The following is a 17605-nucleotide window of genomic DNA, read 5'->3' on the forward strand; positions in this document are numbered from 1 at the left end:
AAAAACAAAAAACAAAAACCCATGTCTTGTAATACACAGTTGTTCCAAAGGATAAGCTGCAGAGTTTGCATGTTTGTGTGTGTATGTGTATGTTTGTGTGTTTGTAGTGTGTATGCAGGGGCAGGTAGAAGTGTGGTGTACGTATGAGAATAGTTTAGGAAGCTATTGAATTATGTATTGGAAAGACCATAGTGGTTTCTGTGTTTATGTGTGTGTGTGTGTATGTGTGTGTGTGTGTTTGTTTCAAGAGTCAATGGATTATGAATGTATGTACAGTGACACATAAGATGAGAAGTAAAAAACAAAACAAAACAAAACAAAAAACTAGAATTCCAGTCCAACTTTGTCCTGCTAGACAAAAAGAAATGTAGGCCGGGCACGGTGGCTCACCCCTGTAATCCAACCACTTTGGGAGGCCAAGGCGGGCAGATCACCTAAGGTCAGGAGTTCGAGACCATCCTGGCCAACATGGTAAACCCCATCTTACTAAAAATACAAAAAATTAACTGGGCATGGTGGCACGCGCCTGTAATCCCATCTACTCAGGAGGCTGAGACAAGAGAATCACTTGAACCCGGGAGGCAGAGGTTGCAGTGAGCTGAGATCATGCCACTGCACTCCAGCCTGGGCAATAAGAGTGAAACTCCATCTCAAAAAATAAAAATAAAAATAAAATAAATGTAGGCAAGTCAATCTTTCTGAGCATCAGTGTCCTAATCTATTAAATAGAGGGTGAATAAATCACAAGGTTCACATGAGACTATATGATTGGGAGACTTATCTTAGTATCTCATTGAAAAGCACTATGGGCAACTCCACAAAAGTGCAACTTCATCATGAAGACTCAACTACCCCTAAGATTCCAGCATGATCCCTCCTTCTAAAGCATTGTGCCCACTTCCAGAACTCCCTCATCATGGGAATGATGGAAGCTTCTATATGAAGGACTAAGATGAAAAGGATTCCTTTTAACTCCACAACTTCTTTAAACCCAGAACACAAGACTCACAATATAGATGAGTTTTTTGTTGTTGTTTGTTTGTTTGTTTTGAGATGGAGTCTCGCTCTGTCACCCAGGCTGGAGTGCAGTGGCGCGATCTCGGCTCACTGCAAGCTCCGCATCTCAGATTCACACCATTCTCCTGCCTCAGCCTCCTGAGTAGCTGGGACTAGAGGCGCCCACCACCACACCCAACTAACTTTTTGTATTTTGTTTAGTAGAGACAGGGTTTCACCGTGTTAGCCAGGATGGTCTTGATCTCCTGACCTCGTGATCCACCCACCTCAGCCTCCCAAAGTGCTGATATTACAGGTGTGAGCCACCACGCCTGGCCTATAGATGAGTTTTATAGACTCATATTATAGACTCATAATCTAGACTTCTTAATGTCCAGGGAGCTGTCATATCAGTGATGAGAAGTCACAATGTCAAAGGGATAATTATATCCCAATTCCTCTTACAGAGGTCTTCTTAAGAATCACACTTCAGCCCGGCGCAGTGGCTCACACCTGTAACCCCAGCACTTTGGGAAGCTGAGGCAGGTGGATCACCTGAGTCAAGTTCGAGACCAGCCTGACCAACATGGTGAAACCCTGTCTCTACTAAAAATACAAAAATTAGCCTGGCGTGGTGGTAGATACCTATAATCCTAGCTGCTTGAGAAGCTGAGGCAGGAGAATTGCTTGAATCTGGAGGAGGAGGTTACAGTGAGTGGAGACTGCACCATTGCACTCCAGCCTGGGCAACAGAGGGAGACTCCGTCTCAAAAAAAAAAAAAAAAACAAAAAAAAAAAACCCAAACAAACAACAATAACAAAAAAAACACACTTCATAGTATTTCTGGTTCTAGGTCAGGGAGGAATCACCACACTGTCTTCCACAATAGCTGGACTAATTTATATTCCCATCAATAGCATAAAATCACTCAGCATCAATTATATTATTTTGAACAAATCTGTAGTTTATCATGACACACAATCAACCAACCTTACTGTAGCAAAGATAAACATCTTATTCTATCCTGCATTGTATCTTTGCTATGGGAGGGACATTGATGCCTCTACTGATGATGCCATCAAATAATTAGTCCAAATTACTTTCTTGTAAGGGTCTGCTGCCAGAGGAGAGAAATAAAGATTTCCATTTGAATGAAAGCACCTGTAGAGGAAAGAGCTAACACATGTATACTTCAAATGCATATTTACTCCAAATATAAATGAGATGGATGAGTCCTAACATACATGCATCTAACTTAAGCATATTCAACACTGTGACCTTGGAGAAAAGTAAGAGGGAGAAGAGAGCAGGCAAGAATGAGAGAATCCCTGTATCTATGTTTGTGCTCTCCTTCAACCTAGAAGTCAGCCTTCACCACAAGAGCCAAAATGCAAAATAAAGCAAAATAATTTAAATTCTAGGTTTTAAGCTTCCAGGGGCTTAATGAGCCCTAGGGAGGAAAGGAGTTTTCCAGGATTATTTTGGCCTTACAAGTTTTATCCTTTCTGGGATGAATATAGACCCTAACCCTGTGTAAGATTAACTCTGTGTGACACATTCACACATCCACTACAAACTTTATAATCATACTCTTATCACCTGGCACCTGTTTTCCTCACCCCTAGACTTAAAGCCATATCACACCATTATGATTATGATCTCTTGTCATCAGTTTGCCCATAGTGTTTTTCTTGATTTATGAATTATAGATCACACATCCTATTAGCTTTGTAAAACTTTAATGAATAAGATCTATCTTAATTTAGATTTATCATTAAGATGAAAGAGTTAAAAATTCTGGAGAAACACATTTGTAGAAATGATCTTACCCTCCCCTGGAGCTATGCCGGCTTAAGCTAACTTACCTTCTCAGGTGTGCATTTACCAATTCTTTAAAATCCCCACAAAAGTGATTTCATTATGAAAATACTGTAGGACATTTCCCATGGTATTTCATATGTGATGAGTTTTCACTATTTCATATTAATGAAGAGTGGAAGATGAAGAGTGAAAAGAAAAAAGAAATAAATGTTTCCTTCCACATCTTCTAGAGCTGCTTATGAAAATGAACGACTGGAATAGTCACAGCATTGGCCTACAACTGTCCTAAGACTCCAGGTTTAAATATCAGATATGATAGAAAAGACCACTATCTGGGACTCATAAGTGTCAGAAAATCACATACTTTGCAAAGAAAACAATACCTGAGTCGTCAATGGAAATACACACACACCACATGCACACACACATATCTTCACAATGATGGGTTCAGAAACAGAATGAAGCAGATTTAAAAGAAAAGACAGGCCAGGTCATCTTAATAAGTCAAGAAGGAAATCCTACCTACCTTGTGACTGCCCGGGTACAGATGGTAACAAGGAAACAGCCAGCCACAATCATCCAGCCCCAGCCTCCATCTGGAGGGGAGGTAGACCGAGCTCTATTTACTTTTGCCATCGTTTTTCTTTCTTCTTCTTTTCCAGGTTGCTCCAACAGCCAAGTTATGATCTTGGAAGAGTTTGCTGTCCAGTGACTTCCTGTTGGCATTCAAGGTTGGCATAGAACGCTACCTGGCACATGGGTTACTTGTCATCTAAAACCAAAAATCAGGACATATTTATATCTTATTGCTATGTCCAAAGGTTAATTTTTCTTCACTTGGTAAAACATGATTATTACTTTCCTATTAAATATGAGTATTTGTAACTATGAATACTAGACTGGGGCAGACTATTTGCTGTCCTTGGTACATACTTTCTTTATAAAAAATAGAATAGACCCTCTCAAATTGTAGTCAAATGCATGTCTACTCTATTTGATACCATTTTTCCCTAGCCTCTCTTGAAGGTAGTTGTGGCAATAAAGTGTAGTCTCCATTAAAGGGATGTGAGCAGAAGTCATGTGTGCCACTTCTGGTTCATCAACTCAAAGGCAAAGGTACTTTTCAAGGACTTCCAGCACCCTCTTCCAACTGACTGGAAGATGGATGTAGATATGAAACCACTTCAATCACACAGACCAGGACATCAGTCTAGGGGCTGGCAGAGCTACAAGACAGAAGAAGCCTGGGTCCCCAGATGACTCTGGGGAGACCTGCCCTCCTACCCTGGACTCTGCACATCCCTACACTGTTACACAAAAGATAAATAAGCTTCCATTTTATTTGTGTCTCTGTATTTTGGAGTCTCTCTGTTACAACAGCTTATAACATAGCCTAATTATTATACAGAATGAGTCTGACAGAAACTTCTTGGCATATTTTAAAATGCTATAAATTTTTAAGCATGTAATTGAAGTAAGAAGAGAATGACAAATAAATGAGACAAAGTAGAGAGCCCAGAAACTAGTATATAATATTTTAATACAATCCAAATAAGGTAAAAAGAAAAAGATTAGTGAAGAAAAAAAGTATTATTTACCACATTCTGTTCAACTCTCCATTTAGCTCTTGACCTTCCAGATAAATCAATAAATGTAAAAAAAAATAAAGAAGTAGTTAAAAACCTAGGTGAAAATATTGGCAAATATTTATCTGTTTTCTAGATGGGAAAACTCCCTGAGATGTAAAGTAATAAAACAAACCAAGATAAAAAAAAAATTGTTAATTTGTCTAAATTAAAATTTAACATTTCTGTATTAAAACATGTGATTAATAAACAAAACCAAAAGGTAAGCCACAGGCTTGGGGACAAAACATTAGCAATACATACTTCAAAGAAGTAATATCTGCATTCATTCATTCATTCATTCATTCAACTGTAAGTATTTATTGAATCCCTAGCATGTGTCAGGCACCATTTTAGGGCACTAAGGATTCAGTAGTGGTCACAATACACAAAACTCCTTGTGGTGGGCAGGCTCTAAGGTACCCCTATGGTCCTGGCTCTGGTCGTTCACATCTTTATGTAATCCCTTCCCTTGAGCGTGGGAGGGACCTGTGACTTGCTTCTACCCAACAGAATATGGCACCTGTGAGGGAACCTGACTCTCACAATTATGTCATGTTATATATGACTCAGGCCTGCTAGCCACTCTCACTCTCCCACTGTCCTTGAAGAAGCAAACTGCCATGCTGCACACCTAGGAGAAAGCCATTTGGCAGGGAACCATGGGCAGGCTGTAGATGCTGAGGGCAGCCTCCAACAGACAGCAAGAAACATGAAGATCTCAGGGTCTTTTGTTTTTTGCTTTTTCACAAACATCCCAAGTGAGCCTAGATGCAGAATTTCCCCTAAATTGAACCTCCAGTTAAGGACGGTCTCACTGACAACCTGACAGCAGCTTTGTGATACCCTTAGCCTAGGACCCAGCTAAGCTATTTCTGGATTCTGACCCCATAGAAACTGTGAGATAAGGTGCTTCTTAAGGTATTCCAAGGCTTGTCAAACAGGCTTCTTAATTACAATCAGGGATGAATTTTTTGAGAGGAAAAATAAGAGTTTCAACACCTACTTCTTCTACAGAATTGAGCAAATTACCCAGTTGCTTTTATAATTTTATTGTGATCACTGGAAGAAATCCTAACATTAATTAAATGAAATATCATTTCAACTATGACAATGTGTGGATTATTTGATGAACAAAGACTACGTACCACCTGGTAAATTACGAGCAAAACAAATTGCCTAATAAAAAGCATTTACTTTAAGAACACAACTTTCTCAAGAAAATGGCTCATAACAGAAATTTGTAAGTGTGCATCTTTGAAGATGGAACAAATTGGTGGCTGATTATTTCAGAGAGTGCATACAGAGCAGGGTAGTGAGGCTAAGGCAACAAGAATAATTCCCACATACATCACTTAGGTTTGTTCCTTTTGAAGCCTCAGGTCTTCATCGTCATGCTGTTAACCATCTGGTGACTTTGGGGAGACTGACAAAGGTGATTCAGTGTACAACTGAAATTATAAATCTATCAAAAGTATCGGGAGACCAATACTGGCATAAATACTAAACCTATTGATAAAGAAAAAAAGTTATTACTGGAAATTATAATATTGCGAAACACTGGCCTGGGGATTGAGTAATAGCCAAAACACTGGTGTTGGCGCTAAGTGAAAATAACAGTGATACAGAGCTGCTGTTTACAAAGCACTTGCCACAGGTCAAGCTTCTAGCAAGCATCACTACAGACAGTGTCTCATTTAATCCTTACAAGAACCATAAAGAGTAGATATTATTATCCTTATCTTATAGGTAAAGAAACTCAAGTTAAAGAGATTAAGTAATTTGCCTTATTATTCTTTAGATAATGAAGCAGCAGAAATGGGTTATGGACCTTGGTCTGATTCCAAGGCCAGTCTTCCTAACCAATGCCTTGCACTGCTTCTACTACACTTCCTTATTCCTTGGTATAAATTCATAAACATTTTTGTCTAATTATACACATAATTCTTGCTGATGACACACCAGTAGGATGATGTGAATTGCAGCCTGACGTAGCTATAAACGCAGTTCTTTAAATGGTACCCTTGGTATTTCCCTGAAACATTCTTGTAGGTCACTGACTTGACCAGCTGTGAAATTTCAGAGCAAAACCAACCCTCTAAAGGTGTCTCTAACACTCTGGAGCTTCAGAGTAAGTTTTTCCAAAACATAACTTTGTGTCATGAATAAGTAGCTTTAACAGTCATCTACTTTCTTCCCCAAAATGAAACGCTCAAGGAAAAACTCTTATTTTAAAAGATCTACCATACCTGTATTTTTGCTTTCACACACAGCCTGCTGCAGCAGACAGAGCCGGTAGCATCCCTTCCTCTATTCCATCATAACCCTGGCTTTGTTAGCATTCAACTCTTAGCTGCTCTCTCCAGTGGCCATCTGGGCCCAGTCTCTTGGTTCAGGGACTGGTTTTGGACTGGTCTCCCGTTTCCATGTCAGTGAGTAATGAGGCACAGAATGGGAAGTATCTAGCCAATGACCTATGGAGAGAAGCCTCTGGGAAATGTTTCTCTGTTCTTAAGAAAAGATACGAGGAAGAAACAAGCCCCTCTTCTTCCTGTAGATTCTGGATGTAATAACTGGATCTATAGCAGCCACCTCTTAACAATGAAAGAAGCTAGTTTGAGGACAAAGTCAATGAGCCAAGACCCAGTTGGAAGATCTGGGTTCTGACTCTACATCTTAAGAGTTATATGAATTCAAGCAAATTACTTTATGTCTCTGAGCTTCAGTTTACTCACCCATAAAATGGAGGTAATAATTTTACTTTCACAAAATGTTGTATATATTAAAATGAGAAAAAACATGAGGAATACCTGGCACATAAATGTAGATATTATTTGCCATGTGATTTAACCTCTTTTCATTTGTTCATCACTCATTAATTCAATATTTATTGAGTGTCCAATATGCACCAGAAACTATTCTAGGAGCTGGGCTATGAGCATTGCAGAAAAGAGACAATAGCCCTGCTTTCATGAAGCTCACATCCTAATGGGACAGGCACAGTTCATGAACTGTTGAACAATAACTTCTAAGCCTTCCTTGTTTGTATAAAAAATTACCTTTGGCCTACTTCACAGGATCATAGCTATAGTCAAGTGAGAGCACCCACAAACTGGCAGCAACGAGCCAATCAAGCTTCAGGACAGTTTCATTATGCCTACAGTGTTTTTTAAATGTTTACATTAGTTGGCACTTGTAAAGATCAGATACTATCCAAATTTCCAAATTCTTTTGAAAAACTGCAAGCTCTAAAAATACGTTGGGCTGCATTCCCTTGTGGCAGCCATGAGATGGGGCCAAGCAGCAGTGCCCCCTTTCAGACAAGGCCTGCACTTCCGCTTTACCCTATCCCTGACACCCTGTCCTGCACACATTTGTGTGCAGTTCCTGTGTGCTTTACCTGCCAGGCCCCTGGAGGCAGTAAGATTTTCAACTTCTGCCCAAAAATAAATCAAAGCTTTTTAAACAGCCATGTGAGTCACGTTTATGGTACGTTTTATGCCTAGCACCCTCTCTTTCTCTCAATTCCGACAGAACCGGCATTCAAGAGTCTACCTACACCTGTGACAAACACACACAATGGAATAACTCACCAGTTGGACACAATTAGCTGCCAAGTGTTATGATGTGATACCAACAGTTGTACCAGTAAAAAAAGGCACAACTTAGAAACTTCTGCCTTGGTATAGTCCTAGCTTCTTCTTAGGCTTTTCCATTTAAATAAACCCCAAGGTTAAGTTGTTTTCCAGTGTAAGACTATAAATCCACCTGTCCATAAACATCTGGTATAAGGACCATCCTTAGTGCCGCCCTATGCTATGAAAGAAGACTGAAACAGCCAGAGCTGTGCAACAGCCCTTTTAAAAAGAAACATAATGTGATGGATCATGAATTAGAAAGGTATCCACATTCTTTCAACAGTGATTCTATTTCTGGGAGGCTATCCTAAGAAAACAATGTAAGAGAAGCCACTATGGGCAAAAAATAATAGCTGCATTAACAATAATACATAAAACAGAAACAACCGAAATGTTTAACAACCAGGAAGTGTCTGGAGAATTATGACATGTTCAACAAATGGAAGAGTGCAATTCATTACAATTATAAACAGGAAGATAATATTGTAATACGGAAAACCATCATGATGCAACGTTAAAGCCAAGAAAAGACCCTCATATACTTTGTGAGGGAAGCTATGTAAAGCTTCTGTAAAAGTTGTATGCCTGTAATTGTCACAAAAAGTAGGAAGAATATGTAAAAAGGAATACAATTGAGCTGGCATGATTATTATTCATTTCCAAAACTGTGTTAAATATCATTTTACATATAATTTTCTTAAATAGATATTTCAGGTCTATTCCTTCGGTGAGCACAAAAGTCTCTTTTGGACAGTTTCTCAAGGGCTGAAAATAGCTATCATTTATTGATATGGCACATTGAAAATGAGGTGATTATTCAGTAGCGGACACACTGTAGGCAACAAGCCCCTGGCAAAATAAAATGTTCTGTTTCTTTACAAAAATATTAAGCATCATTAATTTTTACTTTGCTGCTGCTAAACTCACATGATTCCCTTTTCATTTGTTTTAGGCGAGCATCCTCTGTTTGGCATTTCCACATGTAATAAGTTAAGAACTGATTTGATAAGATATCCCAAAAATCCAATTGTATAAATCCAAATAAAAAATTTAAATAATCATCCCAAGATAGCTGTGGTGATAGCATGATGAACAAAGGTCTGTTGTAAGTCACAGAGTCAACCTGGGTAAAACCACGGGACAAGGAACATCCTCATGGGACACCAGGGTGGGGAGAAAGAGCCTCTCTGCAACCATTTGTATGCAATACTATTAGTGACAATTTCTCATGAGTAAGCGCATTTGATCTTCACCATCCTCAGAGATAAATGCTGTCTTTCCCTCTTCCTCAGTGGTGAAACTGAAGCTCAGAGAAGTGAAAGGACTCCCCTGACAAGACTGCATGTGAGTGTAAATGGAGGCAAGTAGCTTTGGCTGACTTTGGATGGTGCACTTGTCCATCCGCTCTGAGATTTCAAAATTGTTATTGGCGTTTCTGTCAACAAGATGTCCAAGCAATGCTAACGCTTAAGCACCATTCATGTGAGTGACCACGACAAAAGGAAGGGGGGAGAAGCCGACAAGGTTATCACAAGGGTATACGGCTGTTCACAAAACAACGCATGTGAGTTTCTTTCAAAACAGGTCATTTAATAGATTTATACATATTCAGAAGAAATGTGCAGGTTAGACAGGGCAAACCTTGTTTCCTGGAGACTTTGAAGCAGTCTGAAGTTCTCCCACAACATTAACCTCAGCATTCTTGTAAATAATTAACCCACCTGATAATAGACAAATATAATGGCCAGGTCTTTTATTAAGTTAATAGTATTGCAGCCAGGCACGGTGGCTCACACCTGTAATTCCAGCACTTTGGGAGGCCGAGATGGGAGGATCACTTGAGGTCAGGGGTTTGAGACCAGCCTGGCCAACATGGTGAAACCCCATTTCTATAAAAAGTACAAAAATTACCTGAGCGTGGTGGCGCATGCCGTAATCCCAGCTACTTGTGGGGCTAAGGCATGAGAATTGCTTGAACCCCAGAAGATGGAGGTTGCAGTGAGCCGAAATCACGCCACTGCACCCCAGGCCAAAACTATAAGCAAGGGAAGCATTTACCATCTCGCAACTCTTCGTTTTACTAATCAGCCTCCGATTCATATTATTTTGACATCAACACTGATGAATTCTACTCATCAAATGGAACAGTATTCTGTATCCCATTCTGGCTTCAGAAAAATTTTCTGAGATGAAAGAAGTACTATATGATGATGTTCTTCTAAGATTACTCCTTACAGTGTAAGTTGGGATGTATTCTCAATTTCACTTTATCCTCTTTGCTTTTTAAAAAAAAATCATTTGCAAAAAATTCTTGCTAACATTCAGTAACGTTGCAGTAAAGCACTCCATTTGTGAGGCAACTCTTTCATGTTGCCTACAGTAAAGTTTTCTGAAGAGATTCCTTTTATCACTAGAAAACCTACAAATTTCTTATAGTCAGTAAGCAACTAGAATAAAGGGAAGAGTATTCTTAGAAGCACTTGTTTTGGAAGGCCTCCAACATTGACTTTCCCTTGTTCTTTCCTTCCTTGACTCCTTCTATTTCCAGCACCTTCACCTTTAGCTGTATTCTTACCTTATAAATTGGTCTGTAGCCACAAAAGAGATAGAGTATGATGGAAAAATACCAATGGTGGGCATTTGGGCTGAGTCCCAGTGACCCTGTATGAATCACTTCCTTTCTGCTGCTATTTCCTCTTTAATAAAATCAGGATATTGAATTACTGATGCCTGTCTTCTAAACCAGATGACTACTAACTACATCTTCCCTAATATGTAAGTTAACTGGTACAGATAAGCACTCTCAGTAAAATTCTAATTAACTTTGCTTTTTGTTTACTTAATAACTCAAGGTAGAGACAATTCCTCTTTGTTATTGCTTAAGAATCATGAAATTTGCCAGTCTCCTTATTTTTAGGCATTTCTAAAATATTCCTATACTACAGGTAATTTTTTAAAAAAATTCTTCTGATGTATTACCCCTTTCTGGTAAGCCAGGTTCCTTTAAATGTTCCCTTATGTCATTAAGGCTAAGTCAAGAAGCCTATTGCTATAGGGAATGAGACATAAGCCCCATGCAGAATAAATGCATCCACAGGCAAGGAATCATGGGATTGTGTTACAGGGGACATTCCCACCACACAGAAAGGGAAAGTACAAGCCTACCCTGAGAGGAAAGAGAAACGGATTTTAAAGGAAAGGTGATGAGCTGCCCAGGTTTCTTAGGGACTATGTCTCCCACTCCCTAAGTCTTGGCCCAGACAGGTATGTGGTATGGTGAAGAGATAGTTTTCCCTTAACCTAGGTAGCTGAGGGAGAAGTGCCAATAAGGAGGCCTGTGCTATGTGTGCCGTGTATAACTGTGGGAAGACACAACTTCACCAGTCCCCTCTGTCTAAGCAGAGAGAAACAGAGTGCCCACTGACAGTCCTTCACCTCCTAGGTGGCACAGAAGTGATGGGGGGATTCTCCCATGTTCTCAATGGAGACACAGAAGATAGCTGAGATGAGAGCCAGGGCCACAGCAAACGGAAGAGGGATGCCATGGCAAATGTGCTGAGCCAAATGGAAACCATAGGTGACCCTTAAGAACTACAACAAGAAAGGTGGGGAATTCCTCCAGGCCCTGGCCATATGGAGAATACAAAATGTAAGTTCCCAGCAGCAAAGTACACAAGGAGGACAGAAGCCATCACCTGGAGAGCACCAAGATGAGTTTCACTTTATATGGACATTCAGGAGGCCAGCAGGATGCCCAGTAACCAATACTAGGAAAACCTCTGCATGGGCCAATGAGAACTTAGAAAACAACCAGAGGGCTTGGATGCTAACCACCTCCCCCACCACTACCACAAGGACACATGCGCTCTCCCCTAGACCAGACACACTCATGAAGAAGGAGGAATAAACACAAGAGAGGGGAGAAACAACCCTAATAATCAGAGTAACCTCAGATTTAGCTGAATAATATGCAAAGAAAGCTGATCTTAGATGAAAAATACTAAATTTGAAAGACTGTTAAACATTTTTAAATTGAGGTGTAACTTACATACAATAAAACATGCCCATTTTAAGCCTACATTTCAGAGTTTTGACAAATGCATCACTCATGTAATCACAACCACCACAATCAAGACACAGAACATTTTTATCATCCCCAAACATTCCCTCATGCTCCCTTGCAATCAATCTTCACCAGCCCTAGCACCAGAATACCACTGATTTGCTTTCTGTCAATATAGATTAGTTGTCAATGTAGATTGCTTTCTATCAAGATAGAATTCTATCAAGAATTTCATAAAAATAGAACCAAACAACATGGATTACTTTGCTTCTGGCCTCTTTCACTTCGGATAATGTTTTGAAATCATTCAGTTTCTTGTGTGTATCTGCAGTTGATTTTTTTATTGTTGAATATTAGCAAGTGTTACAGATACACTACAATGAGTTTATTCATTTGTTTGTTGATAATTGTTACAGTTGTTTCCAGTTTTACATCATGAATGAAACTTCTATGAACATGAGTGTACAAGTCTTTTTGTGGACGTATGTTTTCATTCTCTTGAGTAAACCCCTAGGAAAGAAATTGCCCAATCATAGGGTAAATGTATATCTTAACTTTAGAAGAAGGTGCCAAACTGTTTTTAAAGGTGGTCGTGTGATATTTCCAGTACTAAATTAGAGTTCCAATTGCTTCACAACTTCGGCAATACTTGGTATTGATAGTGTGATTAATTTAGTCATTCTAGTGATATCAAATGGTATCTCATTGTACTTTTAATTTGTGCTTCCCCAACGACTAATTATATTAACCAGTTTCCCAATAATTATTAACTATTCATATATCTTTTTTGTGAAGTGTCTATTCTAGTATTATGCCCATATTTTACTAGGAGGTCTGTCTTTTATTATTGGGATACAGGAATACTTTATATATTCTAGATACAAGTTATTTGTGGATATACGTGTTAGAAATATTTTCTCCCACTCTGTGGCTTACCTATTCATTTATTAGTGGTGTGTTTTGAAGAGCAGAAGACATTACTTTTGATGAGTTGAAATTTATTACTTTTTCTTCTGTAGTTGATTGCATTTCTCTATATTAGTGAATAATTAGAAATTAAAAAGTTTTAAATACCACTTTACAGTACCTTCAAAAAAATGAAATGCCAAGAAATAGATTCAACATAACATGTGCATTATTTTTACACTAAAACTATGAAACAGCACTAAGAAAAATTTACAAAGTCCTAAAAAAGAAAGAGAGATATCCTGTTCATAGATTGGAAGACTTGGAAGATATCATATCTACCCAAGTTAGTTGACAGTTTCAATGAAATCCCAAACAAAATTCCAGCAGCATTATTTCTTTTTTTTCTTTTTCTTTTTTTTTTTCTTTTGAGATGGAGTATCGCTCTGTTGCCCAGGCTGGAGTGCAGTGGCGCGATCTCAGCTCACTGTAACCTCCACCTCTTAGGTTCAAGCGATTCTCCTGCCTCAGCCTCTCGAGTAGCTGGGAGTGCAAGCGCCCACAACCATGCCTGGCTAATTTTTATATTTTTAGTAGAGATGGAATTTCACCATGTTGGCCAGGCTGGTCTCGAACTCCTGACCTCAAAGGATCCACCTGCCTTGGCCTCCCAGAGTGCTGGGATTACAGGTGTGAGCCACCATACCTGGTCGGTATTTTTTCTTTTAAATTTCTTTCTTTTTTATTATTTTCTTGAAACAGGGTCTCACTCTGTCACCTGGGCCAGAGTGCAGTGGCGCTATCATGGCTCACTGCAGGTTTGACCTCCTGGGCTCAAGTGATTCTCCCACCTCAGCCTCCCAAACAGCTGGGACTACAGGCACATACCACCACACCTAATCAATTTTTGTATTTTTTTGTAGAGATGAGGTTTCACTATGTTTCTCAGGCTGGTCTCAAACTTTTGGGCTCAAGCGATCCTTCTGCCTCGGCCTCCCACAGTGCTGGGATTACAGGCATAAGTCACTACACCTGGCCTCAGCAGTCTTTTTTTTTTTTTTTTTAATAGAAACTGACAAGCTGATTCTAAAATTTATATGGAACTGAAAATGACCTAGAAAAGCCAAAATATTTTTAAAAGAAAGAACAAAGATTGAAGACTTGTTCTAAAACCAGAGTAATCAAAAACAGTGTGATATTGGCACATTATATTAGTGGAACAGAATAGAGAGTTCAGATAAAGACCTACACATTTATTCAAATGGGGAAAAATGAATCTTGAGTCTTATTGTCACTCTATATACAAAACCTATAGATAGAAGATGTAAACGTAAAAGAAAACTATAAAATTTACAGAAGAAAACAGAGGGAAAAGATCTTTATAACTTGGGAATAGGCAAAGGTTTTTTAGAGAGGACAAAAGCAGCAAAATAAACTCCCCACTCTTGCCGTCATTTAAAATGGAGGCTTACGAAGAAGTTTAAATTTATTACAGCAACAAATAAGTTGTAATACTTTCCATATCTATATTGCTTTATGAGTAAGTTTCAACACTACCACAACTCACTAGAGAAGATTTCTAAATTTCTAAATAAACTGTACTGTTGTCTCTGCAGTGGGGAGGTACTCTTTTAGGGTACATTTGTAGCCTTTAATGTGTCCCATTTGAAGCTCTTTGATCTACACACTCACTCCTGTCTCTGTAGAGAAGCAAGAGGGGAACACACAGATAATATTTCTAATCGTGGAAACTCAGTGTCCTCAGCCATAATCTGTTGGCCTGAGGATTGGCTGGTCCTTGAAGTCCTCAGCAGAAGCCACATTCGGCCCGTAAATATGACCATCTCCTTAGCCAAATATCAGCCTCGCTCCTAACCCATCACTACCATACCCACCTATCCTACACTATAAATTTCTTACAACTCACTGAAAAACTCAGGCTTCATATCTTTTTACATGCTATTCCCTTTACCTTCAAATTCCTTTCTTCCACACTTTCAAACACACTGCCTGGTTCAGAATAAGAGCTCACTCAATGCCTAATAAATGAATGAAATAAGTTCTGCCTTCACCAGGGAGAACCCACTCAAGTCATAAGAAATAAAAGCATAAATAACTGTCACTAGTTTTTAAATGGCCATTCAGCTGAAAGAAACATGGAAAGCAGTTTATCTTCATCAGAGAGGTCTAACCTTCACAAAGCAAGAAAATCAACCATTATAACCAGAAAAGGAAGAGTATTTAACACAACCAGCTTCTCTCTGAACAGCGCACACCAGAACATGGCATTCATGTCATGGAGGTACCAGCCAGCACTTAGAGCTCAAGGGTCTGACTCTTGGAACACAGAATAAGCCACAAACTAATAACAGTAACGATGATTATTACTCTTTAGGGGCACTGAATCCACCAGGCTCTGAATTCACTGCTCTATATATGTTATTCCATATTATCTTCATCTCGACCCTGTGAGGTAGGTATTATAATCTCCATTTTACGGACAAAGTAAGATATGCTGTATCCAGGATTCTACCTCAGGTCTGACTTCAAAGCTTGTGCTCTTATTCACTGCAAACCATCGTCTCTCCTCAGCCTTTAAGCTGTGTCTTGGTAGAAGCCATAACTGTCATGTGGGATGCTGTGTCCCCAGCAACTCAACAGCGCCTGGCATGTGTTTGCTAAATGTTGTTGCTAAATGTAAGCCTCTTGTGGATATTCAGAAAACGACAGTTTGGCTCCCTATCACTTCACATGTTATTACTCCCTCTTAACAAGAATTAAATGTCTGCCTCTACCCCGCCCCAGTTAACATCCTGGCCTATGGCTGGGAAACAGAGAGGAGACCACGTGTATTAAAGGGCAATTTTCCAAGTATGAGAGAATTCCAACATTTTTTTCTGCACAGCCTTTACAGCAGTGTAGCAAAGGGTTCCAGCTGGTAGCCTTACAGACTTCTATCCTAGGGGCAAACTCGAGTTCCAAAGGGACTGAACGTGGGAGGGAAGTTAAAGGAACCCCTCTCTCTCTGCTTAGGCTTGCACAGTCTCTGGGCCAAGCACCCAATTGTTTTCATCCACTTAGAGCCTCTGGATCCTGGAGATGCCTTCAACTGGAAATAGATTTATTTATTTTTATTGTTCAGTGACATTACACATGTGCCATGAGACAATACATATATATTGTTCCAGGTGAAGAGAGACTAAGCCTGCTTTTTTTGATGTGCTTATTTTTCCTTTCTGCTTCTCTCTGCTTAGTCCTCAAACAGATCCTGGTAACGGGAGTAAATAATTACTGACTTCAACCAGAAATTTTTGGATGTTTGTCAGAGACCTTTGGGCACTAAACTGAAACACTGACCTTTGCTAAAGAAACTGCCAAAGCTTCTACATTGTGTGTGATGCTTTGAGGACAGGAACACTTTACATAAGACTTAGAATAAACAGCAGAGTGATTTATATGGTATTTGGTCTACAGAAAGGAAGAAAACTGTACAACTTGTGATTCACATACAAGGCAGACAGTAGAAAGCAAAATTCTTTCCCACCCTTTCAGCTCCTAATCCACAGAGCCACTGATTCTAGGCAACATCAGAAAAATGCTTACTTCTGAGTTGCTGAATGTGCAATTCATAACCAGGAGCTTGCCTCCAACTACATTTTCTGCAGTAATAGGATTCTGGTATAAAGTTGGGTATAGTGTCTGGCATAAAGTTGGTGCTCAATACTTGTGTAGTTCCATGAATAAGTTTTTGTGTCCAACTCAGTGCCTTGGAGAACTCTTTAATTCTAATTTTGTACTTTTACAGAGTATGGCATTATTAAGTCAGATTATATCAGAGGCATCTTGGCTGCAAAGGAGAACCTAGGAGTTTGAGATGCATTTCAGAGTCTTTTTGTTCGTCATTAGAGAGCCTGTTATTGAGAACAGTGCTGCTGTCCATACCACAGTATTTCCCTCACTCTGTAATCACTGCCACCCGCCATGCTGTTGAAATGGGAGGGGCAATGAGTCCATTATTTCAGTCAGCTAGAAATTAACCCCTCACGTCATGGAGTACTATGGAGAACTGGTGTTTGTAAGAGTGCAGGCAGGAGAGCACAGTTCTGCACTCAGAGTGTGAGATCCCTAAGAGCAGGGACCGTGGAGGCTCCCACTCCCCACTGTATCTCTAGCGCCTAGGATCATGCCTGGGAGAGAACAGGGACTCAATAAGCAGTTAGTGAACAAACTTCCCCCCAGTTCTCTAGTTCAGGATAATTTCTCAAATTACATGAGGAAGTGGTACAGGGAGCTTGAGGAATGGGAGCAAGAAACCCTTTCTTTGATCTTTTTATCCGCCATAACCGGCCTTCCCAGCACTGGAGTCATAGAACCCTAACTGAATCTATCTCACTGGGCACACAGGGGCATGCCTAGGCCCTGACCCCAGACCAGGCCAAAGTTGGAAACAGAAATTCACTGGCAGGTTTGCCCCTTCTTTCTGCTTTTGCAGAGTGGGCCCCAGGAGGGCTCACCTACAGGGCCTGGCACTCGGCCCACAGTCTGCCCCACATTA

The 17605-nt window shown here is 39.8% G+C and overlaps 1 protein-coding gene and 1 long non-coding RNA gene across 2 annotated transcripts in view; one reads left to right on the forward strand and one right to left on the reverse strand.

Annotated features, from left to right (window-relative positions):
• SLC16A12 (solute carrier family 16, member 12) overlaps positions 1 to 3544 on the reverse strand; it is a 26857-nt gene extending 23313 nt beyond the window's left edge. The window contains exon 1 of the mRNA XM_011965364.1: positions 3345 to 3544. Coding sequence (XP_011820754.1) covers positions 3345 to 3544 — 200 coding nt within the window. The remainder of the gene's footprint in view (positions 1 to 3344) is intronic.
• On the forward strand, positions 3481 to 9148 carry LOC105528569. Its single transcript, XR_001004375.1, has 2 exons — positions 3481 to 3658; positions 9034 to 9148. It is a non-coding gene; the product is annotated as an uncharacterized LOC105528569 (long non-coding RNA).
• The last annotated feature ends 8457 nt before the right edge of the window (positions 9149 to 17605 follow it).

The sequence above is a fragment of the Mandrillus leucophaeus genome, unplaced genomic scaffold (genome assembly GCF_000951045.1).
Source record: "Mandrillus leucophaeus isolate KB7577 unplaced genomic scaffold, Mleu.le_1.0 Scaffold721, whole genome shotgun sequence".
NCBI lineage: Eukaryota > Metazoa > Chordata > Mammalia > Primates > Cercopithecidae > Mandrillus > Mandrillus leucophaeus.